The 27409-nt window shown below is 46.3% G+C and overlaps 2 protein-coding genes across 4 annotated transcripts in view; one reads left to right on the top strand and one right to left on the bottom strand.

Annotated features, from left to right (window-relative positions):
- GSK3B (glycogen synthase kinase 3 beta) overlaps nucleotides 1-12007 on the top strand; it is a 210366-nt gene extending 198359 nt beyond the window's left edge. For all 3 annotated transcript variants that reach the window (XM_029939394.1, XM_029939392.1, XM_029939393.1), the window contains one exon: nucleotides 6461-12007. Coding sequence is in view for 2 of the 3 variants with exons in the window: in XM_029939392.1 (XP_029795252.1) it covers nucleotides 6461-6528 (68 nt within the window). In the remaining variant the exon portion in view is untranslated. The remainder of the gene's footprint in view (nucleotides 1-6460) is intronic.
- A 1927-nt stretch (nucleotides 12008-13934) lies between these two features.
- NR1I2 (nuclear receptor subfamily 1 group I member 2) lies at nucleotides 13935-23869 on the bottom strand. The gene is made up of 9 exons (XM_029938718.1): nucleotides 23850-23869; nucleotides 21882-22130; nucleotides 20644-20777; nucleotides 19148-19335; nucleotides 17997-18271; nucleotides 16175-16317; nucleotides 15920-16036; nucleotides 15446-15551; nucleotides 13935-14079 (listed from the first exon to the last, which is right to left on the bottom strand). The coding sequence occupies exons 1-9, from the start codon at nucleotides 23867-23869 to the stop codon at nucleotides 13935-13937; spliced, it is 1377 nt and encodes a 458-aa protein (XP_029794578.1).
- Between the last annotated feature and the right edge of the window lie 3540 nt (nucleotides 23870-27409).

Here is a 27409-nt window from a genome sequence, read left to right as displayed (position 1 = left end):
CTGCTAGCAGATAAAATATAAACTGTCTTATTGACAAGCCCTCCAACTTTGCTAGTGGACTGGTTTTGCTCACTGACATCTGAATTGCAGTTCTGTTTTTGAAGTGACTGAAGCTGCTTGTGACACATCTTTTCCTCAGAAAAATATGAAAAGAGAGGTAATGATGCTTTGCTAAAGAGGAGTCCCTCTCCCTCTCCCTCATTATTATACACCCAAAACTGTCAAAACTCATAGTAGACATTATTAAGAGAAAAATGAAATTTGAGTCCTTTTCCTTACAGGTAATACTTTTATTTCATTAATGTAGATTATGATTTTAACTTAAATATAAGTGTAGGGTATACATTTGAGTCTCTGTAAATAATGGTCTTACTTGTTCCTGTGTCAGCTAATAACACTAATATCTAAAACATGTTTTTTTTTGATAAAAATATTTCTACTTGGAACCGTTTGAATAGGAACTTCTTGAGTTAGTTATGTGGTATAAGTAACATATCCCAGGCTGCCAAAATTTTATCTTTTAGAGGAGTTGACCTATGGTGACACATTTCTAACTATTAATAAGATGAAGATAGCAGCAAATAGAAACATAAAATGGGCTTGGGAGAGTATAATTAAGGAAATAAAAGTATACTTAGTTAGCCAGATATAAAGTACATGCAAAATACAAAAAGGATTTGATATATCTGAAATACGCTCTTTCACTAATCTGCCAATAATAAAAATACTAAAAATTTAATGATTTTATAGCTTTTGAGAACTTGAAACATGTTTAGGATAAATAGGGAACTCAGTTTTTACTTTTTTTAAAAATTTCAGTTAAATTTAAGTAACCATATATGTTAGCAGCCACCCTATAAGAGAGTGCAGACAGAACATTTCCATTGTTGCTGTGGGGCCAGACAGCACTTACGTCACTTAGAAGGCTTTTTTATAGGCCCACATTTGCAGAATACTGATTCATGGTGGCAGAGCCTGTGGAACCCCCAGCCTCCTAAGTTTATTCTCTGTCCTTTCCTCCCAGCTTGTCTCCTTGTTTGCTACTTTCTTTTTATTTAAACACTTTGGCAACAGTTTATCAAGGTGGAACTTTCAGGGGCATCTGGGTGGCTAATTGGTTAAGCATTCCACTTCAGCTCAGGTCATGATCTCACCGTTCATGAGTTTGAGCTCTATATCAGACTCTGTGCGCACTCTCTCTCTCCGTCTCTCTCTCTTTCTCAAAAGTAAATAAACAATTTTTTAAAATTTAATAAAGATAAATATGGAACTTTCCATTCACTCTCCTTCCCCTTGCCATTTGTACATTTGATTAAACACATTGGAAGGGAGAATGGACAGGACTTGCTGATGTATTAGATGTAAGGGGAAAGGAGAGAATCCTGTGACCACTTTTGGTTTCTAACCCGAACAACTAGGTGGGGCAGTTTCCGCAGTATTTAGACAGCTGCTCAGCAAATCCATGACTCAGTTATCTTGCCACTCGTGCAGATCTCTGAGAATTTGGGAGGTAGGAGAGAAGCTATAGGTCCTCTCCTAGAAAAATGTAAGTGTATTATATATTGAATTTTGCACTCTAGAGCATGGGGCACCTGGGTGGCCAGTCAGTTAAGGGTCCTTCTCAATTTTGGCCAAGGTCATGATCTCACAGTTTGTGGGATCAAGCCCCACCATCAGCATGGAGCCTGCTTAGGATTCTCTCTCTCTGTCCCTCCCCTGCTCACTCTTGCACATGCTCTCGCTCTCTCTTTCCCTCCCTCTCTCACTCAAAATAAATAAACTTTAAAAAAATTTTTCTGAGGGACAAAAATGCATCCTCATGAATTTTATTAGGAACCTGATACCCTAGTGCTCCACCCTTGGCTTCACTCTGAGGTTGCCCTATTTGTCATTTTTGTCTCTGAAGCCACACAGAATAAAATTAGTTTCTGTAAATACAGACACAAATTCCCTTTGCCCTATCCAGCATAAAAGCCATAGAACCATAGAGTCGTCTTAGAATTAGGGGAAAAAAACAATTGATCATCTGATGCAATTTTCCTTGCCTTTTTTATATTTTATTCGGAACATACCTAATCTTTTAAAGGGAGTTAGTTGGTTAAGGGTTGCTCTCATGGGCTTGTGAGCATAAATTCTGCCTGGCATTTAACTTCTGTGACCTCCATGTATGTGTTGGTTTTCTATTGCTACAGAGTAAGATACCCCAAATTTTAGCACCTTAAAACAAGAATAAACATTATTATTATCTCACATAGTTTATTTAGATGGGTTAGGAATTCAGAAGCCACCTAGCTGGATGTTCCTAGACCAGAATTTTTTATGAGGTTGAAGTCAGTTGTCAGAAGCTGCAGACGTCAGAAGGCTTACCTGGGGCTGGAAGATCTGCTTCCAGGATGGCTCATTAATACGCTTGGTGAATCGGTCCTGGCTGCATAACCTCAGTTCCTTACCATGTGTCGCTTCTATAGAGCTGCTAAAGTGTCTCACGTTGTGGCACTTCTTCTGGACTAAGTGATCCAAGAAAGAGGACCAGGTAGAAGCCACAGTGTCTTTTAAGTACTGACTTTGGAAATCACACACCATTGCCTCTGCAATATCCTATTGGTTACATAGGTCAGCCCTATTCCTGGGGAAAGGGACAGCCTTAGGGTATCCCCAAGAGGCATGACTCACTGGGGCCATCTTAGAAAGCAGCTGACACAGTGTATAAGAATGATCTTATACCTTCATCCCTCAAAGCTGATTATTCTCTCCATTGCCCCTGAAATTCTATCCTTGGTTGGTTGGTTCTGAAGTAGCATTAGAAGGATGGTAATAGGCATTGATTTTTAGGAAGCTTGGAAGTCAGTGAAATATCACCTCTATAGTTGTTTCCAAAACACTTGTATATCTGTATACCCCATACAGACTGAGAATTAGGAAATAAAATGACTGTATTTTTAATTCTTATCATAAATTCACAGATCTTTTTTAATGTGGTAACCCTTTTAGATAATAGAAGTAGGCTTCTGAAATCACAGTGGATTATGTTAGGGTTAGGTCTGAATGAAAGTGCCCTTAAGCTCTTTTCTCTTTGCTAGGAAATCTTTTCTTCTGTCCCCTGCACTGCCCATAAAGGCCATCTTTCTCTTCCTCTAATTCCTCTGTACTCAACTCAGTTCTCCCGCTTGTCAGCTCTGCAACCTTGGACACATTACTTAATTTCTTTGTGCCTGTTTTCCCCTTTGCAAAATGGGGGCAATAATTATACCTATTTCTTGGGGTTGCTCTGTGGGCTAAATGACATGCACAATGTACTTAGTGTGATGTCTGGCACATTGGTAAGCACTCAGATGTTAACAGTTGCTGCCCCTTTATTATGGTGGTGATGATGGGTATTGCAGTCACACTAAACTATAAATTTATGTATTTTTGGATATGTCTTTTACCTTTCCATTTATTGAACGATTACTATACCCAGGTACTGTGCTGAGCACTTTATCTCCATTTTACAGATGAGGAAATTGAGACATAGGTTAAATAACCTGTTACAGTATCACACAGCTGTTAAGTTCATATTCCATGTTTGTAGAATTGGATTCGATTTAAGAAAGATAGGTCATTGTGAACTTCAAAATAGCATCTTGAGACTAAAAACAAGAGACTGTACAGTCAGTCTGTGGTTATTCATAGTTGAATTGGATGCTTTGTAATCAAAAGATGTTAGCCTATCCTTTAAGCCATAAGGCCATGTAGCTTCAGTGTTACTAGTATGAATGTAAAGGGAAGAGAATGCAGAAGTGAGCAAAATGAATTTTGCTGCTTTTAAACAGTTACTGTTCAAATGTTTGAGAAGAAACATAGAAAGTATAGTAAACATCCAAATCCAGTGACAGTTCTTAATGAGCATTTTTATTATAAAAAGCTCATATTCAATTATATAAAATAAGTGTTCTGATCTGACAGTAGGAACAAAGTAAGTGTGTACCAAGAAGAACATCTGAAATGTAGTTTTGTTCAGTAAGCTATGTGTTCTGTTGTTGCTACTGTGAGTTTGTAGAACTTTATAATCTCTGTTTTATGTTTCTCCTTGCTATACTTTGTCTGCCTTTGAAAAACAGATCACATTTCTTTTTCTCAGCAAGGACATATATAATTTGACTTTAATTGGAATTCATTGCAGTAGGCAAAGGTGTTTTCATTTTTGTTTAATGAATGAATACAGTGGTGTGACTTTAGATATCAAATAATGAGCTGTTAAAATTTTAGTTATCAAGTGGTTTGGAGAAAATTCTGAGAAGAAAAATGATACCATTAAATGACAAACCTGAGGAGCTTGTGTCTTTTCAAATTTTATTGGTCAGAGGGTGAATATGTTCTGGTTATACGCACACAATAGGATTTTGCTAAAGAGTAAATTAACATAATGAACTGGATGGCCTTGTAGATGAGCCTCAGCGGTTGTCCTCCAGTGAAGCTGTTGGCTGGCGTGGCCAGACTGCTAACAGCTCTGGTATATTTGTTAATATCGTGTTCAGGCAGATAAGTTCCTCTTAAGTCCTGAGGAAGACCAGAACATACTAAAAATGAGAAAGAAGTGCTATTTGTTGGTCACGCATAGGTTCTGAGCATCCGCCAAAGCATGGGAAATGCCACTGTAAGTTTGGACTTGTGAAGAACATTATAATTCTGAAATAGCTCTGTGGCCTTTCAGACTCTTTCTAGACTTGTTTTTTAAGCAGCCTGTGCCTGAATTATAAAAATGATCATTTTTCTTGAGGAAAGCTTACAGCAACATGTGCATAGACAGAAATTGATGTTATATTATCCCTGAAGACAGAATTTAGATGATCATCAAAGAGTAAAATTCCTGCTAAGACGGGCCTAAGAAAGACCAGGAGTCATGAAAGAAACATTTTAGACATAGTTATTTACTGATTATTAGAAAAAGAATGTACCTGCCCTTGGAGAAAGGTTCTGTGTCAGATACCCTGCCAACTGCCCATGTGCCTTACTGTTGAGTTAATGAATGTCATACGGTCCATGTAGGGACCTAAGACTGCAATGTTGGCACTTTTTTGCATGAAAAGAGGAGTAGAAACAGCTGTAGGTGTTTTGGAGGAAACTAAATGAATTAAACATAACCAATCAAATTAAGAGGTATAAACACGTCTTCCCCAAAGGCTGAGTTAGATGTATATAAGGGCAGATTGTTTCGAGGGCAGGAAAACCAGGAATTTAGAAGAGAAGTATAATGTTTATAGAGTGGCCATTGGAATGATAAACTGAACACCTAATCTTACATAAGGAGTTCCTGTGTGTTCTCAGGGTTTTTTGTTTCTTCTGCTAATTAAAAAATTCAAACAAGAAAGATCCAAAGACCAAAGGATGCATTCAGCTATGGCAGTTGTTTAACTCATCATAGAGTAAAGGAGAGCTGCAGCCTCTAGAGAGACAAAACTTAGGGACTTGTTTCTCCGTGTCACCAGTTTTTATGGTGTAGGGCAGTGTGACTTCTAGGGAGATGGCTCTTAGAAGTTACCCATCCAGTCAAGCCACTTCTTTTCTTGCTCAGAGCTTAATGTTGAAATATGAGGGAGAAAAGTTGCCCAGCAGTGTATTAACAGTCACATACATGATGACACAGGGACATGGCTGGGCTAGCCGACTGAGACGTCAGTCTTGCTGCCTACCTGAGATGCAGTGCTGCTCCAGACTCAACTAAATGTCTGCTGAAATGTTAATAGATGCTGTGAAATAGTAATGGAGCATAAAAGCAGAGGTGGGGGGGCACGGAGGTAACAGGAGTTAAAGTTAATTATAAAGTTACACGTATTTTCCAAAAGAATAGGCAAAGTAATCTCAGCACCCAAGATATTTGACTACAAGATCCTTTATTGAATGGAGTAAGTGAATTGGTACTGTAGTGACTACCTCTTCTTTTTTGCTGATTGTCTTCCATTTCTACAAACAACGAAGGACTGTACTTAGAAAGTGAACAGCTGAATTTGATTTATGCATATGCTTCTGCCTCTCAACACTGACCCGTATTACATTCATTGCCTCCACGCATCTTACCTACTTTAGCAGATGGCATATTATAACATGGTTCAGAATTTTTAGCAAGTTTTCCCAGTTATGCACTGCTCATTTATTTTCAAGTGAGCTGGACTCCCAACTGAGTATTCATGCATGTACTGTTCACCTCAGCTGTAACAAGAGTTTTGACAGAAATGGGCTTTGGCCCCGAGTCTGTAACTTACTCAAAGACACTCTCTTCCCTGCACCAGGACCAGACCAAGGCATGGGCTTAGCTGTAAGCAGAAAGGAATTCAGATTTCATAGTATTGGCTGTATTTAAAACAATATTTTCAGATACAGCGTGGAAGACCACCGGCTCACAGTCTGCATTCGGGCAGTGTGCTTTCTCTTCAGGTTGTTACAGCACTGCTCATGCTCTCTCGGGACTTTTGATTTGCAGATGCTAATGCTGGAGACCGTGGGCAGACCAACAGCGCTGCTTCTGCATCGGCTTCCAACTCCACCTGAACGGTCCCGAGCGGCCAGCTGCACAGGAAAAACCACCAGTTACTTGAGTGTCACTCAGCAACACTGGTCACGTTTGGAAAGAAAATTAAAAAGAGAAAAAAACCTGCTCATTTTAGTGTTCAATTTTTTTATTATTATTGTTGTTCTTATTTAACCTTGTAAAATATCTATAAATACAAACCAATTTCATTGTATTCTCACTTTGAGGGAAATCCAGGGGGTGGGAGGGGATGTGGGGAGGGAAGCGGAGCACTAGAACACACAATCTCTCTCCCACGACAATCTTTTTTATCAAAAGTCTGCTGTTGTATACTTTAAAAACAGGACTCCTGCCTCATGCCCCTTCCACAAAGAAGAAGACTTTGTTCTTTGCTGAAGTTTTTTTGAACTTTGTTTTCTTTTCAAGTCAAGTGTAAGACTTTGGGCTGGTGCACAGCTTGAAATTGGTTGGGAGCTTTAGCAGGTGTAACTCAGTGGGGGCTTAAATGTCACTTGTAAAATTAATCCATATCCTCTGGTATTTGAAGACTTGCCTTTGGCATATTGGTGGCAGGTATGGCAGACAAAAAAGGAAATGTGTATCATTTGTATGTAACCCAGGGAGGTCAATAAAGTTTGAAGATTCTTAATTGACTTGATAAGGTCTTGTTTTGCGCTTAATCAGTGCTAGTGGTGAAGAAACTCAAGAGGAGGCTATCAAAGGAACATGTGTGTTCTGAGTGCGGGTCTTTGTTTGCCTGATTGAAGGTTCTCTGCAGACTTAGTACAGTTTTAACCTAGTGGCCTAGGAGAAGGCTGAGAGGATGTTGAACCGGTCACTCTGGCTGCAGAGGTCAGACGCTGAGGAGCGTGGAGGAAGAGCACAGGCCAAGGGCAGGTCTCAGCACTGTGAACAGATCTGTCCAGACTTGTTTCTAAAGTTGCTTCCCTTGGAAAGAGACACTTGAGAGGACATTATAGTTAAATAATGTGAACTGTAACAGTCTACTGGTTTATTTTTCATATTTTTTAATTACAAATTGAGCTTGCAGAAATTGCCACATTCTGCACATAGTTCTAATTTTAAATCCAAATCTAGAATCTGTATTTAATTTCAGCTCTTTTCTTAACCTCATGCTTTTAAATTTTTATTTATTGGTGTATGTCAGATAGACCATTATGATTTTAGATGGTAGGAATATTAAGAACTACACATCAAAATAGTATAAACAGTCACGTGTACCTGCTGACTTTATAGGAAAGCTGATTATATAAATGTGTGTATGTATATATGTTATATATACATAGATTCAATACTTCCTTTTATTTTTGTTTTTGTCCACAGTATCAAAATCAACTGGTTGAAGCATGAGAAGAATGTTCCCCCCCACACCCAGTTAAGAGTTTTTGTTCTGTTCTCTTTGTGTATCAGTGAACGGTGTAAGAGTCAGTCTGTGTTTTTGAAGAAAAAGCAATATTCCTTGGAAAGCAAAGAGGATTTAAGGATTATGTTTGCAGTGAGGAAATAGATTTTCACAACTAGTTTGTTTTATACTTTTAAGGTTGCCATCTTTGTGGGCCTTATATACTCGAAAATGAACCTTAGTCACCTTGGTGCTTACGGGCCATTACTTGACCTATGAATCTTTAAGGCACAATCAGTTGTACTTTACATTTAAAGATCACTTGAGTGATGGCCGCCTTTCCCTTCTACCCACACTTCCCCTACACACCTTCCAAGGTTAGCTGACTGTAGGGCTGAGGAGCTGAGCCCTAGACTGTGTGTAGCCTCCCTTCACCCTCATTGCCACTGGAGGTCATGTTCAGGGTCTGCACCCTCCCTGTGATTTGGAAGTGGAGTCTCCTGGCAGCCCTCACACGGGTCCCAGTTCCCTGTCCTGCTTCTTAACCCAGTGTGTATGACTCTCCAAGAGAGTCCTACTGCCTGCTGACGTGAACCAGTACCCAGAAGGGCAACTGCGAGTCATCGTAGTTTTCACTCACTGTTTAGCTAAGCTCTTAGGCCACAAAAGGGGTTTCTCAAACCTCTGGTTATATCAGAGTTCGTGAGAAAGGACACACACTCAGTCAAACCAAATCAAACAAATTGACTTTAAATTTAATAGCGGGCTTCTGAGAGCTAATTAGGATTTGAAAGAAGTCTGAATCAAAGTATTTGGCTGGGTAATTCCTAAAGGGAATGGCTTTGATACACCATTTTCAGAAAGGATTTATAAAGAAGCTGAACAGCAGGTCTCTGACAGAGAAGTAGACCTGCTTTCACAGTAGACTGCCCAGCCAAACATTTGGACACAGACACTACTCTGGACTTGGTTTACTCGCTAGAGTTCATAAAAATCTGTGCTTGTTTTAGAAAACACTCCCCCCTCCGTTGCCCCCTATAATTGGGGTAAGAGAAGAAGAGAGAAAAGTCAGATGCCTTTCTCTCATTTTATTGTGTGTGTGTGTGTGTGTGTGAGGGCTGAGGTGCGTGATTTTTCTTTCTCAAGGATCATGGCGGTATCACAGAACTCTTTTATACAAGTGAGATCCAGGTCTCTGAATATCTTTTTGTAAATAATAATAATAATAATAATAATAATAATAATAAAAGCTCCTCACCAAATTCAAGCTTGTACATTATATTTTCTTTCAGTGTTTTTAAATTTAAGTTGTATTGTTTTGTATGTAAATATGTGGACCCAGGAACTGTTATTAATGAGCAAAAAGTTACTGTTCAGGGCAGTGATTCTGTTTAATAATCAGACAAAATGTAGACGAGCTTTTTAAAGCCATATAGTTTTAACTCTGTACAGTAGGTACCGGCCTGTATTATTGTAACAATAACTCTAGCAATGTATAGTGTATCTATATAGTTTGGAGTGCCTTCGCTTCCATGTGTTTGTTTTTTGTTTTTGTTTTTCATTTTTTAAGTTTTAATTGATTTTTCTATCCATGTGTCCCTGTCCCACCCCTTTCCCTTTGAAATAATAGCTCACTCCTGACAGTGTCTTTGCCCCTTCCAAAGTTAATTTCAGTGATACCATGCTCAGGAGCGGAAAGAGGAAACCATGTTCATGATCTCATTTCATTTAAGCCCTGCCTTGGGTTTGGTTCTGAGCAGTTGTTTCCTCCTCAGTCAGTACCAGTGACCAGGTTCATTTCATACTGCGTCCATCCAGGGACTACGTGCAGTGCCAGCGAGCCCTGGCTCCGGAAGATCCCGAACAGATTGAAGTTTGCTCATCTCTTCCCCAAATCCTAATCATGGTCTACAAACAGAAGATTCTGAGAGCCTTCCATGCTCTCCTCTTTTTCTACTTCCCTCCTGATAGAGAGCGAGAGTTTTTATAAATCAGAGTTTCTTAACAGATCAGGTTTTGATACATCCGTGGTCTAAAACGCTACAGTGCGGTTACTTGCTAGCAGTCACCGCGCAGAGCGCCAGCGCGCCTCGGGGGGGCTGCTGTTGTACTAAGGGAGCTCTCAGCCCATCCCCTCCCTCCTGCCACCTCTACCCCTGTTTAGTGAAATGTCATTTTAATTTTGTTCTTAAAAAAATAAGTTTAATTCTTACTGTGTGCCCATCATGAAGGCCTTTTTTGAAAGAAAAAAAATCAACATCATTTGTTTTGCCTCCAAGTACTCCATATAAGATGTCTTGAGTAGAAGAAAAAAAACTTTACCAAACCAAAGGTTGCTATTTTTGAAACATCGTGTGTTCATTCCAGCAAGGCAGAAGACTGCACCTTCTTTCCAGTGACATGTTGTGTCAGTTTTTTAAGTCCTCTTAATTTTTAGACACATAGTTTTGGTTTGTGTTTTAACAAAGCCTACCTGACCAGTCATCTTGTCTGCACCAATGCAAAGGTTTCTGAGAGGACTACTGTATTCTCTATCCCTGTGGATATAAAGACACTGGCATTTCATTTCTTTTTCCCTTTCCTTTTTAAGGGATTTAACTTTGGAATCTTCCAAAGGAAGTTTGGCCAATGCCAGATCCCCAGGAGTTTGGGGGTTTATTTCTTTGTTCTAAACCAAAATTGTATCTGATTTCTATTGTTGATGTTAGTAATCATCTAATCACAGAGCCGAATACTTTCTCCCCTATATAGAAAAATCAACTAAGCATGCTTTCCAATAAAATCTGTCTTTTCTAGTAGAAACCTGAGCCACTGAAAATAAGAGAAAAGAAGCAGAGTAGAGTCCCAGACTAAGGTCTACGTTTGAGAGGCTTTGAAAGTAATCCCTGGGGTTTGGATTATTTTCACAAGGGTTATGATGTTTTATTCAAGTTTGTTGCTCCGTTTTGCACCTCTGCAATAAAAGCAAAATGACAACCAGTACATAAGGGGTTAGCTTGACAAAGTAGACTTCCTTGTGTTCATTTTTGGTTTTTTTCTTACTATATCTGTCTACAGGCAGATACAGATAGATGTATGAAAATGTGCTTGCCTGTAAAATTTGCATTTATAAATGTGTTGCCGATGGATCACTTGGGCCTGTACACATACCCATTAGCGTGACCACTTCCATCTTAAAACAAATCTAAACAAAATTTATTATATATATATATATATAAAGGACTGTGGGTTGTATACAAACTATTGCAAACACTTGTGCAAATCTGTCTTGATATAAAGGAAAAGCAAAATCTGTATAACATTATTACTACTTGAATGCCTCTGTGACTGATACTTTTTTCATTTTAAATATAAACTTTTTTGTGAAAAGTATGCTCAATGTTTTTTTTCCCTTTCCCCATTCCCTTGTAAATACATTTCGTTATATGTGACTTGGTTTGGAAATAGTTAACTGGTACTGTAATTTGCATTAAATAAAAAGTAGGTTAGCCTGGAAATGAAATTAAAATTCACAAGTGTGTGGTCTTTATTTCAGTACCCAACCCTCTTTTCTTCACCCTACCTATTCTGCTACTGCAGTATGTAGTCACGTCACCACCTCTGTTCCTCCAGTCAGAGAAACATGGATCCTTGTTACAAAATCAAGATGCGACTAGTTCTCCTCCTTTCAATGATCTTATTATATTGTATGGCCCCAAGGGGTGCAGCTTCCATCTTGGAAACCTTTGGATTTGATGTAGAGGAAGCTTTGCAGACACTGCTTTGAATAGAACGAAAATGTCCCTGAAAGGGACAAATTTTTAAAATGTGTATAAGCTGCTGTCTTTGATTACTGTGTTCATGGTTTGGTGTAGCTGTATTTTCTTTTAACTTTCATCCCATTAGTAATGGTCTTTGGGAGTATCTGTAAAATATATGAACACCACAAACAGTGGGGCTGTACCTCCCAGGTTACCAACACATGTTGTGTTTGAATCTGCTCATTTCCAATACTGGATGATGTATGTAAACATGTTATGTCTCTTAGTGCAAAAAGAAACATTTTTTTAGGGCTGGCTCACTCTGTCAGGCCTAATCAAAAGGCTAGATATAAAGTCATGTGACTGCTGCTTCAATAAAAACAAATTTATATTGGATAAAGTCTGCTCCTTTATTTGTTTATGTTGTTTATGGAGGTGGTGTGGGATTGGCTGATATTTGTATAATAGTTAAACATGTATACCAGTTAACAGGGTTTGGGGCGGGTGGCACGGGGAGGAAAGGAATCTATGCAGACATGCAGATGGCACTTGTTAAGATGGGTCTCCTGGTAGCATTGAAGTGCATTTGTTTGGGATTCACTGCTGTTTTACTTCCTGCCTTATTTTGAGTTGGAATTGAGCAAGATAACCCTTTTAACTTAGAATCCTGAAAGACTGCATTTTTAATGTTAAGGTCTTCCAAAAAGTACTGACCAACCTGTACTTTGGATCATGTTTCAGGAGAGCAGTGATAGCAAATGCCATTTTACAGGCACTCTAGAAGAGTAGTTAGGAAAAGGATCAGGTTGCAAGTTCAGGGAGAAGTTTGTGAAAGGAAGTGACCAAAAGTGATGGTGTGGCCACCCATTTCTCAGGTGTGGAGATAGTCATCCATCCACTAGCACCTACAGATTTAGGAGCACTGTTCCCGTAACACGCCCAAGGGGAAAACGGAAGCTGGTGTGTAACATGGCATGATAAGGCCCACAAGTTGTCAGCAGCTGCGAAGGGATGGTCCGTCAAATGTTTCTCTTTACATCCTCTTTTCTCCAGAAAATGTCTTTACATATCTAGCCAAAAGTTAAGTCCTCTTGCCTTAACTTGACACTAAACTCAGGAACCTATTTGCTAAGTCTGTCCTTGGGTATAGAATGCCTTATGTAAAATTAGTCAAAGTATAATTTGCACAAAGGGCAAAAACATTGTTAATCAAAATGACTATAAACAACACAAAGACTTTCATATTCTTTAGCTTTCAAAATAGATGTGTAAACAGGAACATAAACAGGAGCATATGATGCGTGCATATCTAGCATGTTTATTAACTGCCTGCTGTGTAGCCTTGTCACACAGCACCCCAGTGTTTCAGCCTCAGGAGCAAAGCCAAACCCCAGTGTAGATGTGGAGTAGACCTGCACCAAGTCACACACATGTGCACACAGCCAGTTAACATCCTTCCCACGAACACACGTTCCAGAGATCCCTTACTTGGGTCCTCAAGTGCATGCAGAAACTCCCCATGGCATTCACAGAAATTCCTTGTGTCTCTTATGTCATTTATCACTGCTTTTGATCAAAGCTCTTTGTGTTTCTGCTTTGTTAAGGTGAACGAAAGTATTGGAGGTCAGGAAGCATGTCTAGTCAGCATGTGTACCCCACAGTGAGCTGCAGACTGTTGGTGCTTACTAATGTTTTGAATGGACGTGGAGACAGAATGAAGTGCCCAGAAGGAAGGAAGAATAGAAGTCTCATGACTACAAGCTTGTCATCAAACTTCTGCCATTTGCTGCAGGCCTTTAGGCTTTGGTCACAAACACAAATGCATCTTCTGATAAACACGGGCCTGGAATGCACTGAACAGCTCAGGACAGGAGGCTGTGGGTTGGGAATGAGTGGGGGAGGAAAGACAGGGGTACTTAGAGATAGCAGTGTAAACACCCAAGAAGCTAATGAACTTGGGTGCAGGCATAGACTCCCAGATTATCTAGCCCCAGTCACTCCTACCCCTCTTGAATCATGACGCTAAATCTCCAGACCACAGGGCCATTTCTAAGGGGAGAATAGTCTTGCCTCTGGATGGGCCCAACCTATAGGCCAGAGCACTCCATCAAAGTGTCTACGGCTTCACTGTCCATGCTGGGGAGACCCTATCCCCTTCCTGAAGAATGCTAGGCAGCATCGTCGGAGGGGATAGATGTGCATTCCTTGGGGAGGCAGGACCTGTAAGGCATTGTCCTCTCAGCGGTATCGATCTATCTAGCTCCAGGACTCAGAGCACCAAGGGCTCTGGCTGTCCACTGAGGCCCGCCCAAGGGGCAGCTGTTCAGCCATCTGTGATGTTGAACAGCTCCCGCATGAGAGGGGTAGCAAAGGGGTGTATGTCCTGGATACGCAGCAGACGCTGGGTGTGCTGGGCGTTGATGCTGCGGAGCTCGGTGAGCATGGCCATGATCTTCAGGAACAGGAACCTGCAGACCAGTCAGAGGAAAAGTTGGAGGTGCAGCCCGCCCTTGTTCCCGTCCCCCAACCCTGGGACTGCTTCAAAGTTGCACAAGGTTGGAGGCATTAATCTCAGAATATCTTGGGCAAGCCAAGAGATAAGGCTCAGTTGACTTCCTTAAGCTGGGGATGAGAAGGGCAGAAAAGCCTTGGGGAGACTGAGGTGTGGATTTGCACTCTCCACTTGCCCTTCATGTGTGGGGCTTGAGTCCTTGTACACAGACACTTCCATGGGAAAATCCGGGCATTGCGGGGGCCAAATACATAGGGCAATCCTGGGGAGAAATCACTGCCTTGGCTAATGGCTGTGGGTCAGGACCAAATGGAGTCGTTGTGAAGCCAGGGACTACAGGCTGCCCTGCAGATCCTTGCTGGATCTAGCCTGTATCTAGTGTCTCAGACAAACCTCATGCCATAGTCTCCACATGATGCCTCCTGGCTCCATACAGGGGAAGACCACACAAATCTAGACACGGCCAGCCCCAGCATCCCAGATGCTGAGCTCAAAATAAAATTGAAGCAGGCCAAGTAAGGACTTGAAGTGTTGGGCTCAGCCAGCATCCCCGGTCCAGGCCTTCACCCCTCAAGGCCCAGGCCTGTGGGCCCCACCTCCCGGGGACTGCTGAGGCCCAGTGGAGGGATGGAGCCTCTGCTTGGTGCAGCCCTGAACGGGCTTCCTCCTTCGGTTGTGACCAGAGCAAACCAAGAAGTTTCCTACCCTGTTTGCTTGGGTTTGTTCTTAGAGGCAATTAGGTAAAGTGTGGGCTACGGACTTGTCTGCCCACGGCCAGTTCCAGATCCCACCTAGTGGGCTCCAGTCCCTCACAGGACAACGGTGGCACCCACTCCACGGGGCTGTTTTCAAGATTAAAGGGGATAATACATGTAAACTGCTTGATACCAGGTTTGACCCTTCTCAATACAAATGTATTACTTATCATTATTGTTACCCTGGTTATCTTTATTATCAATGCAGTTCTTGCTGGCTCTTGCTAGAAGACCCCATAAGAGCCTCAGCAGAACACCTCGCTGCTCCTATCCCTGGCTGACAGGAGTGAAAAAGGCAGATGTGAGCCAGGGAGCAATGTCCATGCTGGGCATGGCCTCTGGCCCTCCTCGGGTTTCTGTAGTGGAGCTGAAGCTCAGGCTGACTGGGCAGGAGGCCTCGGTGGAGGTCACAGAGCAGGGCCCCCAAAGCCCCAGCAATCAGAGGCTGCCCCAGGAGAGGCTCCGGTCTACCCTCCCAGAGAGGCCCAGGGGCCGGGGAGGAGGAGGGTAGCTGGAGGACGGGGCTGCTGAAGGGACCCCCTCACACCCTCCCTGCTTGCCCCTCACCGATGGGCAGGCTGCGGCCGATTGCACTCAATGTAGGCCTTCAGGGCCAGGGCGAAGCTCTCCTGCAGCTGGTCCACTACGCGGCGCTGCGTCACACCAGGGCGGTCTGCGGGGGGAGGGGAAGGAAGGCAGTGTGGTGCCAGCAAGGCCGCGGGGGGGCGGGGACAAAAACAAGCTTAGTCCAGCCCAGAGATGGCAAATGGCCAGCCAACCACCTTCTGGAATCTGAGGCACCCAGGCAGGTAAGTGAGGGGAGCACTCAGAGGGCTATTCCTCACTTCCACCGACCCCCTGGAGAAGCCAGCCAGGGTCCTCGTCCTGGCCAAGCAGCGACTGGGGAAAAGGCCATTGGTTGGGACCTTTCCTGGGGAGGGCAGAGGGGAAGAGGCTGCTGCCTCCTACAGCTAAGCGGGGGCGGGGTGAGCAAGCCCAGGGGCGGGGTGGGGAGGAGCGCAGGCCTGGTGGGGTTATCACCTGGAGAGAAAAGAGAGATGGCCTGCATCAGCACATACTCCTCCTTGTGCAGCTGCAGCTTCTTCAGCATGTAGTGGAATTTCAGCACGGGCTCCAGGAGAAGCTGCTGGAAGCCACCTGTAGGTGGGTGTTGCGTGGAAGGGCAAACTCCTCGGGAAGCGGACCCAGACTTCCCCTCTCCCAGGTTCCCCGCGCCCAGATCCGGGTGTGACTCCTCCCCCCCTCCATCCGCAGGGGCCTCCGTCTGCCCCGCACCTGCAGGATCCTCCAAGCAGTAGGACAGCCGACCGCACTCCCAGGTACCGGTCTCTGCGTTGAACACCGTGTTGAATCTCAGTTGGCAGAGCTCAAAGGTGGCCCCCTTCAGCAGGGAGATCTGGTCTTCGATGGGCAAGTCCCTAGCAGCAAGGATGGGCCACTCCAGCTTCCTCACGGGGTGCTACGGGCCAGCCCCCTCCCATCGGGTGGGGCAGGTAGCAGGGGGCCCCACCCGAGGAGTCCTGGCTTTTTGACTGCCTCCACTCTCTCCCCTAACAGCGGCCGAGCAGATGGCTCCTCCCCACCCCCCAGTGCGTGAGTCCCATGCAGCAGGAATATTTGCTTCCTGCTGTCCGTTTTAGGTTTAATATTTCTGCCCCTTCTCTCCTGGCAGCCTGGATGCCATGAGCCCTGCTCCCAGCACTGATAGGGGCCTAGTCACGGTGGCCATCTCTGACATTCCTGGATAGACTGACACCCCTCCAAATCTGAGAGGCCTCCCAGCTCCCCGCTGAGGGGGGCGTTTTCAGTAGGACCCTGGGGGGAGGATGGTCAGGCTGGCTCTTGAGGGGGCCCTCAGCCTGCCTTTGGTCTCTTCAGAAATCCAGTCCCTGGTCTTCTGCACCACCTCCCTTCTATTAGATCCATAATTTCAGAAAGCTGATCTTACTCTCTCATGTCTCCCAGTGCCTGACTTACCACCCGGCAAGTAGCTGGCTTTGAACTCTGTGCTCTCTGCTTCACAATCTGGCCTCTCTGATTCACTGCGACCCTGTGCTAGTTCCTTGACTGGGGTGAACCTCCGTTTTCTCTTTGTAGAATGAAGGTGATAGTAATGTGTACCTCTTAAGGGTGGCTGTGCTCACAACTGTGGTCACAAGAAATGGCAAGTAACCTCACACCCTAGTGTTACCTCATGGGTCATCGGAGGTCAGTGGGGGTCTGCAAGACTCACACCTGGAAGTAGACCTTTCTCCCAACTCCCTTGACCTAATTTGCTATAATCTGACCCGTGGCCACCCATTAAATAAGGTCTGTGTGTCACTCACAGGGCCACAGGGCAAACTGATGGGCTCCTGGAATATGACCTGCCCCTTGCCTACTGCTGGGACCAGGTGCTCCTTGTACGCGTGATTCAGCTGGATCTGATCAGGCCTGGCGGGGCCAGTGCTCAGACCCAGGAAGAAGATGCCTGTCCAGACTTGACAGACTAAACATCACAGGGCCATGGTTGCCACCACACCAGAAGGTCCTGGGAGTTCTTGCCAATCCCAGTTGCCCATCATTGTCACCATACCGAGCTGTGAGGAGCCCCCGCCTTTGGTTGTCAGGACCACACATCTTCCTCGTGGCCTTCACAACCTTCTCTTGGTGTCCGTTTCTGTCTCTCTCTTTCTCCCTTTGGACTTCCTTCCCTTTCCTTCCTACTCCTTCTTTGTTCTCAAACCATCCACTTGTGATTCCTGCCCTTTTGCCAGGAAATAAGGAAGAGAGTTACTATCTGAATGTCCACCACATATGTGATGAATGCTCTTGAGATGTTTTCTTATTTCATACAACAGCCTTACAGGTGGGCTTTATTAGCAGATGAGGACACTGAGGCACAGCTGGGCTACATGGCGGGCCCATAGTCTAAAGCTAGTGAGCCAGAGGGTGAGGCCTCCACTTCCCAGCAGCATTGGGTGCTTCGGGTAGAGATAAAGGAGGGTCTGTTGGCACCAATACCTCCCAAATTTAGAGGGACCTACCCTACACCCTTTGAACCTGCTAGCCACTGCCTGCTCCTTTCCACACCATCCACCCAGGTCCTATGTCCTACCTGAAGTGGGAGATGACTTTGGCAAAGTTAATGATGCCTTTGAACATGTAGGTTGACATGTCAGCCATGTGGGGCAGCATGGAGAAGATCTCTTTCCCACTGCTGTCAGCTTGGGGTTTGTAGTTCCAGACGCTGCCATCTTCCCCCCGCAGCTGCAGAGAGACCTTCAGGGAGCACAGATCTTCCCTGATCTGGCTCCACTTGGCAGCTTCTTCCCCTGACGGAGTCTGCAGAGATTCCGGGATCCCATGACCACTGCTGAGCACTTCTGGCAGCTGGAACAGGAGCCAGGAGGTGAAGAGAGGACAGGAGAGATGCCATGTATTCTCCCAAACAGGTTCCCAGACAGACCCAGAGGGCATGTACAGCCACAGCTGCAGCCTGAGCGGATGCACGATAGCAGGGGCACACACGCACACTCGCGCACACACACGCACAGCACTTGTTTCTTCTCTCTGGGCTTCTGCTGTCAGGTGGTGCTCTTTCTGGATCTGCCTGTCCATGTTTCTTCACATCCCTGCCTGGTCTGAAATGAGTTTGCTCTCTGCCCAGCAGAAGGTAAGGGGTCTCCACCTCCAGGTGTGTCCCAAGCATCCCTGACTTAGACAGAAGGTTCTGGGAACTACGGATAGAAAGAACAGACTTCTGAGGGCCACTGACTGCCAGCTCTCTGAATGGAGCAGGTCACCCAAAATACCTGTGAGCACAGAGCAGTAGGTGGGCACTGGGATCAGACACGGCTAATGTTGACTGGGTCACAAATGTTTCTCAGATCTATAAAACCCGTTCACAAATGCCATACCCCTAGCTGGTCCTGACCCTGTCCTCATAAAGCCCGGAATGCCAACAGTCCAGGTGCAACTCAGCTTTCTAAAACGTTATTCATGGCTCAGACCCAATTGCTACCTGCTGTGAAGAAAGAGAACAGATTCCCAAACCTGACCATGTGTCAGAATCACCCTGACTGCTGCCCCCGCCCCTCAGAGTTTCTGACTCAGCAGGTCTGGGAGGATCTGAGAACTGGGATTTCTAACAATTTCCCAGGGACACTGCTGCTGTTGGGGTAGGAGCCACTCTTTGAGAACCCCTGGGCACGAGACTGGGGCTTTCAAGAGCTAGCATAATGGCTGAGCCCACTGGAGTCCTGATACCCGGAAATCCTTGAAGTGGGAGAAGGTGGTGTCAAAGGTTTTCATCTGAGCATCCATCAGCTCTCTGATCATTGTCTGCTGCTCCTCAGTCAGACCCTTGGCTCCCAGGGGCTGAGTGCCCGTCCGTTCTCTCTTCTTCCTCCTGATCAAGGCCCGCCTCTGCTCCACAGCCGCATCCGACATGATCACTGTGGGGATAACCAGGGGCAAGCTCAGGCACCTGCCAGAGCTTGGCTACACTTTGTGACAGCAGGAGGGGAAGTGCTGGTGACAAAAAACCCGCCTTTCCAAGACTGTGGGCTCCCCTAATTAAGGGGAGAGAATGGGGTGTAGCTGGTGTGCTGCCCACGGCAGTGGGGTTTGGGAAAACATTGTAGAGTGGTGGGAAGAGCTTGGGCTGCAGAATCAAAAGGTGCTGGGTTTGCTTGACAGCTTTGCCGTTTACCAGCAGGGGCCTTGAGCGAGCTCCCTACCAACTCTTGCTTCAGTTTCCTTCTTCAAATCTGGAGTGGGCATTGCCTGACAGAGCTCCTGACACGTCCTAAGTGGTCAGTGGCACCTGATAGTATTCTTTTTTGGTGGATTAGATACTACTAAGACTCCTTCAGAGTCCCCCGAAGTATCTGGGTCTCCAAGACCCTAGAGAGCTGGGGCTGCTGCTTAGCAAGAAATATCAACTGCAGCCGCTTTCTATGCAGCCTACAGCCTGCAGCCTTCATGGCTTTCTGGAGTCCGCTTATGTGTGCAGAGCAAAGTTGTGGGGTTGGTGTGAGGAACAGCAGGGACAGCCAGGAGAGACCCTTGCTCCATGGCCACATGCCCAGGGAACTAGTCCCCTGAAAGAGGCTTCCCACTCTGTGACCAGTAGAGAAAAAGCTACACGGGAAGCTTCCAGCCTTTTCTCTATTAGCTTTGATCTCAGAGTGACCTGGGAACACAATTATGTACCAGAGCTTGGCAGGTAGGATGAGAGCATCCTCTGGCCCCAGTCTGCAAACAGTTCTTCTGTAGGACACCAGGTTTGGGAGGCTGATGGGCACGGCTGCTGGAAGGTTGGGGGTCGTATCACACCATGGGTCTCTGACTTCCTTCTCCCAAATTCACCTGGCCCAATTTGGCTAAAACACCATTAGGACACTTACAAAGGGGACAAAAAGAATCATGCAAGGGCTCTTGAGAGGAGCGAGGGCCATGAGATGCCCACCACATCTGCTGGAGCAGAGAATAAAAATGCCCTGTATCTGTCAAGTTCCGGCATCATGGGCCTGTGCTGGTGCGGGCGGGGGGCCCACAAGCTCTCCCAGAGTTTGCCTGCTGCACCCAGGCCCCATGCTGACACGTGCACCCGTGTGCACATGCACACTCAACGGTGCCTGTCTGCACATGTGCTCACACACATCCCCACACTCCCTTCCTACTCGGCCCCCCAGGGACACCTGTCCCAGAATCGGTGCCCGTGCACTCCAGCCCAGCCCAGGACACTTCCCGCCGCTCACTCTCCTTCTTCATGCCGCTCTCCAGGCACTTGCGGAGGCGGCAGGCCTGGCATTGTCGCCGGGTCTTCTGGGTGATCTCGCAGGTGCCTTTCCGGAAGGGGCACCTCAGCCGGGTGTTGCGTTTCATGGTTCTCCTGAGAGAGAACAAAGAGCAAAGGGTAGGTTCAGGGAATACCCAGGCTTCCCAGCTCCGGGGGCTCCAAGCTACGTTTCACTCTGGACTCTGCGATAATCCGCACAACACCATGTTCATTTCTCGCTGGAAAACTTTTGCCTTTGACCAGCACTAGCCCCGCCTCCCCCTGGGAACCTGAGACCAGCTGAAGCTTCACCATGTCAGCCCCCAGGCATGGGCTTCTTTACATGCTTTACTCTGAGCTGCCTCTATGTGTCCCTGGAGACCCCCCTGTGCGTTCTGGCCCCCCACCCATGACATGCTGACTGGTGGCCCATCTTAGGAATCCTAGGGTGGGTCTTGGCTCTGAGGCCCATTTCCATGCACGTGTCCAGCCACCAAGAAGAACTCTGCAGAGGACCAAGTTAGGTTGCTGTCCTGATAATTCAGGAGGGTCCTAAGTGGGCCCCGGGCGGGGGGCTGCTGTCTGCATACCTGGCCCTGAGGGCAGGCTGGGACTTCCTCCTCACACTCTCTTTCTCTGCTTTCCTGGTCAGCTGCTCTTCCTCTGGTCTGAGCCCTGCGTTGAGCTTCGGCCTTGCTCTTTCTTCATTTGGACAATGTGAGTCCTTCTGTCCAGACCTGCCTTGCTGTGGCCTGGTACTTCTTAGTCCTTCATTTTTTCGGACCTCCCCATTGGCCTGTTTCTAGATGAGATTGTTTTTTCCTATTCTTTTATTTTATGCCACTCTTTACTTAACAGTCACTCCCTAAAGCTGATTTGAGTGCTTGCAGTTTGACTTTCCAACTTCTTTCCTCTTTTGTGAATTGATTCTCCAGTTTATTCAAGAACACATGGAGAAACAAACGCATATCTTAATGGAAGGGGCCCTTTCCCAGGTGGGGTAGGAAAATGGAAGATGAAGAATTCCCCTAAGATATTCATGGCTCTCTTGAAACATTAGGAGACTTCTGAACGGGCCACTGCGCCACACTCTGACCCCGGGAGAGAGGTCAGGCTGAGGCCCTGCAGCAGTGCCCAGTGGGGTAAGGGCAGAACCCCAGTCAGACATGACCCTGCGGCGGACGTGGCAGGGGGGTAAATGTTGACAGGTAACTCTACCTGAAAAATCCCTTGCATCCTTCACATGTCATGACATTGAAGTGATAGCCAGTCGCCTTGTCCCCGCATACACGGCAGATTTGGGGATGCCCATCCCCCTCATGTGCGCTGACAGTCATCTCAGGAGCTGAATCTGCTTCTTCGCAGTGCCCAAGGGCAGCATGTTTCCAGCTTTCTCCAGGTCTCTCCTCCAGGTTTGCTCCTGGGCCTCTTGGGCTAGAAGTGAAAAAACCACAGGGAATGAGGGGACTGGACGGAGACGGGCTAAGGCAGTCCTTCTGTGCTGAGGTTGCTCACATGTGTTTCTGTGGACCTAAGAGCTAACCCCTCGTGGAAGATCTGGGGGTGGGTTAGACTTGATATCGAGAGAGATGTAACCGTAGCATTGCATGTACAATAACAGGGCCCTAGAGTAAAGCATGTGAACAAGAACATGGAGGGAGAAGGGGAAGGGAAGAAATGAGAAGGAAAAATAAAAGGCTATCTGGGCTAGGTTACAAAATACACTAAGATTAGGAGCCCATGATCTGGTCAAAGGCCCATGGCCCTGGCCACTTTTTGGAGATGGTTCTGGGACCAGGGAGACAGAAGGGAGATGGCCGCTCAGGCGTGTTGTGGCCCAAGCTCCCAGAGACAGCTGAAAAGCTAGGCAGAAGGAGGGATTTCAACTGAGTAACCAAGTAAGTGAGGAGAAAGAGAGGAGCCAGGCTCAAGAGGCAGGAAGAAAATGGCCCAGGTCTCAATCAACTGGGACACAAGTGAATAATCAAGGAACTTGTACCCAGTAGTAGAGCTGTATTCAAGATGCTCCCCCCAGGGAGCTTGCACCTGGACAGCGTGACTTGAATTCTTTACTTGGAATAAGCGTGGAGGTGGTGAGCAGAAACGGGGAGCTGTCCCGTTCACGACTCCTCTCAAAAGCCTCTTTGGGGGGGACGCCTGGGTGGCTCAGTCGGGTAAGCGTCTGGCTTCGGCTCATGTCATGATCTCACAGGCCATGGGTTCGAGCCCCACGTGGGGCTCTGTGCTGACCACTAGCTCAGAGCCTGGAGCCTGCTTCAGATTCTGTATCTCCCTCTCTCTCTTGCCCTCCCCTGCTCATGCTGTCTCTCTCTGTCTCTCAAAAATAAATTAAAAGCATTAAAAATTTTTTTATTTAAATAAAATTTAAAAAAGCCTCTTTGGGCACTAATTGCAAAGGGCTGCCGCACCACTGATGATGTTGCCATTTTTTAAAAATGTTTATTTATTTTTTTGAGAGAGAGTATGAGCAGCGGAAGGGCAGAGAGAGAGGGAGACACAGAATCCAAAGCAGGCTCCGAGCCATCAGCACAGAGCCCGACACAGGGCTCAAACCCACAAGCTATGAGCTCATGATCTGATCTGAAGTTGGAAGCTCACTGAGCCACCCAGGTGACCCAGACGTTGCATTTTCTAAACCCCAATAAAACTTTTAGGAAAATTTCAACACTCAAGTTTCTATTTCCAGCACCATGACGGATGAGAGCAAGCAGTTTCACCTTTAAAGATGAATTAGAAATTAATCTGTCCCACAACCCTGAACCTCCAGAAAACTTCGAATAAAAATAGGCTGACAGGAAACTTGAACTGAACAGGTATGCACATCACAACCCTGACCTCATATGGACTTGCAGACAAAACGTGTGTGTACTTAGAGTGTTCACAAAAGCCTGAAGCCAAGGATTCGATTTAAAGACCTCTTGGGTGGCAGTGTTCCCAGACACTGTCAGAGGCAGTCACCCTCCCCTTCTCTACAGGAACAACTTTTCACCTAGGCGTGAAGAATCAGACAACTAGTTTTCGAGAAGTATGAGCAAAAACTCACAAATCATGGACCAAAGACTAACACAGCACCCTGAACAAGAGCCAACAAAAACAACTTACAGCAGAATTAGATATGCAAAGAATTGTCTGCAAAGGCACAAAGGGGAGGAGGCTTCTACTTACGCTATGTCTGGCTGATACATTCTTCAGTTCCATAGTGAGGGGGTATTAGGATTAATGCCAGAGTCTCACTTCATAGCATTGTGTGACTTTTACTTTGTTTTGCCCAAGGTTATTGTTAAATAGATCTGGTACATCCTGTAGTTCTCTTATATGGTCAGGAAGCCCCTGTTAGAGACCCTGTGACAACTATGCTTCAAAGCGGATCCCAACAAACCGTGCCTCCTGGGGGCCACACCTCAGTGCCGTTCTCTCCTGCAAGGAATCTGGGAAGGCCTGTAACTTGCTTTAACCAGTAGAATCATGGGAAGTGACACTGTGCCAGTCCTGGGCTGAAGCCACAAGAAGTCCCAGTAGCCTCTGCTTTTGCCCTTTGGGGAACTAACCCACCATGTGAGACAGTTTAGCTGTGCCACGGGAGTGGAGAGGCCACGTGAAAAGGGAGAGCTCTGACATGACCAGATGGCAAAGACTCCACTGCCCCAGGCTTCCAGCCATCCCCGCCAAGCCCCAGACACGGAAACAAGCCCTCGTGGACATCCCAGCCCAGGGAAGCATCCAACTCATGTGATGTGGAGGCGAACTCCAATACAGAATCATGACAGGAAATAACATGGTGGCTGGTTTTGGGGAGTAAGTTTTGGGAAGGTTGTTACATGGCAAGAGATAATGGAAGTTCAGTTAGAAATAGCTCTGACCTGGGGTGAATGGGGTGCCAGCTGATACCTGCAATTTTGTCCCTACTCCCCCCTTATGTCAGTCCTTACAGCATGGTGCCCTGTGGACAGGAAAATGACAATGACTTAGTGACTGGTACGTGTCAGCCACATCTCTCTTTCATGTGAGTTTAATGAGACTAATTAAACATGCAGTTTCAATTGAAACCAGTTGTGTTTGCTCTCAGTGGTGCACCTGTTCCTCACTGGGCTTGGTAATCTAAGCATGCTGGAGAGTGTGCCCTCCAGGGAAGACACGTGTGAATTTGGGGAGAGAGAAAGGAAGGAGCGTGGTGCATCCCAACACGACAGTGGAGGGAATTCTAAAGGAAATGCGAGTTAAGTGTCTGCTGTGGAAGGAGCAAGGATCCTCCAGCGGGGCGGGGGGAGGGCTCAGGGTTGCAAGGGAAGCTGGGAAATGACCGGACGCAGCCTCAGCGGCTGAGAACTGAATGGCCCCTGGGTGGGCTGTGACCGCGGAGGACAGTGGCTACAGGACGCTCACACAGACACCCTTGCAGAGCACCCACGCGGTGCTGGTTGAGCAGCTTCAAGTTCCAAAATGAGGCTGAATGAGACCCTGTCCACAGACCCGACATCTGGTGATCAAGAGGGATTGAGCTGTGAGAGGCAGCACACTCAGCCTGAATGTTTGCACAACCTGGATGATAGCGGGTAGATGGCTGATCACCGTAAAAGACCAAGAAAATCAGAAAAGCTTCTGAATATACATGCTCCTTCCCTACAGCAGGAGTGTGTGAAAGGTAGGCTCCAGGGCGAGCGTCAGTGCCTTGGGGGCGAAGGGGATGGGGAGCCATCCACTCATGACCTTTGGACCCAGATATTGAGGGAGTGTGTGCGCGGGAACACGAAGAGCCATGCTGTGGATACATCCAGGCCAGATACTGGGTAGAGACATGGGAAACGACTGTCTTTTTGTCTCTGAAAGAAGGAAAAGCCCAGTAGGAGGCCCACAACATGGCCTTGGGGTTGCCAAATTTAGTAGAGATGTCTGGAGGTGGAGGAGAAAATTCTCACCAGAGCAGGAAGAGGAAAATGCTAGAAGAGGAAAGATGAGCAGGAGAGAAGCCCTTGCCCAGGTGCCAAGGTAGAGCTGGGAAAGAGAGAACACTAAGAAGTGAGAATGGGAGTTGTCATCTAGGAAGAGTCAAAAGCAGAGAGAAAGATGGGGCGCCTGGGTGGCTCAGTTGGTTAAGCATCCGACTCTGGCTCAGGACATGATCTCACGGTTCGTGGGTTTCTGGCTCAGGTCATGATCTCATGGTTCATGGGTTCGAGCCCTGTGTCGGGCTCTGTGCTGACAGCTAGCTCAGAGCCTGGAGGCTGTCTTCAGTTCCTGTGACTCCTTCTCTCTCTGACCCTCCCCTGCTCATGCTGTCTCTCACTCTCTCTCTCAAAAATATATTTAAAATTTTTTTTAATTAAAAAAAAAAGAGCAGAGAGAAAGAATTTCAGGGATCCACATGACCAGTGGCACAGGCACCAAGCAGGGGGCAGAGGGAGCAGCATGAAGACATGAAGAGGGCAGATTAAATAGCCAACGGGAGACGTGGGTGATGGGTGTTTTCATAAGGCAGCAAGAGAAAAGAAGAGAGACTTCAGTTAATACTGGGACCAGAAAAGAATCCCAGAGAAAGCTGGACATACTGTCTTGGAGTTACAAACAGGAGGCAAAGAGTGGACTGGGTCAACAGAAGAGCACCACGGCAGTTGCCAGGGCAGGGCATTCACTGAGCTCCCAGTCCCGCGGTTCTGAGGCTCTTCCACCGCCTGCCACGTGCGCGCCACCCCCCCCACGCCCGGAGTTCAGCCCTCACTGGGCTTTCCTTCCTGCGTGTCCACATGCCGCACTCTGCTCGGTAAGTGATTCTCCAGGGTCGCCGTGTGAGACACGGGCACTCTCCTCTCTCACTCTTCCCTGGCTCCCTCGCTTGCCCCTGAGCAGAACTGCCCTGGCCAACGGCCAAAGGCAGACTGCCCAGCTGGTGTGGGGAAAGTCCGTCACATGCTCGCTGGGCAGGCAGACGTGGGCAAGTAGCGGTGGGCAGTAGTTAGCTTATGTGGGGTCTGAGGCTTGTACAACTGGAAGGGGTCTTCTTCAAGAAGAAGAATACTCATTGCAAATACATACTTAGGTACCAAAGAGGATATGTATCTGTGAGAAAGATTGAGAAAGGAAATCACAATGAATTACAAATATTAATATTGTCCTTTGTAGGAGACAGAATAATGGCCTCCAAAGACATCCATGTCCTAACCCCTAGAACATGTGAATATGTTTCCTTATATGGCAGAAGGGTCTTTTCAGAGGTGATTGATGGTACAGACCTCAAAATAGGGAGATTATCCAGAAGTATCCAGGGGGCCCAATCTAATCACAAGAATCCTGAAAATCAGAGATACTTTCCTGGGTTCGGTCAGAGAAAGAGATGAGACAACGGGAAAGGGGTCAGAAGCTATGTTGCCAGCCAGAGGATGGAGGAAGGGGCCATGAGCCAAGGAATCCGGGCAGTCTCTAGAAGCTGGAAAAGGCAACAGAGTCTTCGCTAGACCTTCCAGAAGGCACCAGGCTTGCAACACCTTGATTTTACCCCAGGGACACTGACTTTGGACTTGTGACATCTATAACTATAAAAATAATAAATTTTATATTAAGCCACCAAGTTTGTGGTAATATTGCAGCAGCAATAGAAAGCAAATTATTCTCCTCATATAACAGTGATTTTGTAATGCCATTTTTTTCCCATAATATTTTATTGTCAAATTGTTTTCCATACAACACCCAGTGCTCTTCCCCTCAAGTGCCCTCCACCATCACCACCACCT

The sequence above is a fragment of the Suricata suricatta genome, chromosome 5 (assembly GCF_006229205.1).
Source record: "Suricata suricatta isolate VVHF042 chromosome 5, meerkat_22Aug2017_6uvM2_HiC, whole genome shotgun sequence".
NCBI classification, from domain to species: Eukaryota; Metazoa; Chordata; class Mammalia; order Carnivora; family Herpestidae; genus Suricata; species Suricata suricatta.
The sequence above is the reverse complement of the archived record's forward strand: the minus strand, read 5'-3'. Positions and strand labels throughout refer to the sequence as shown.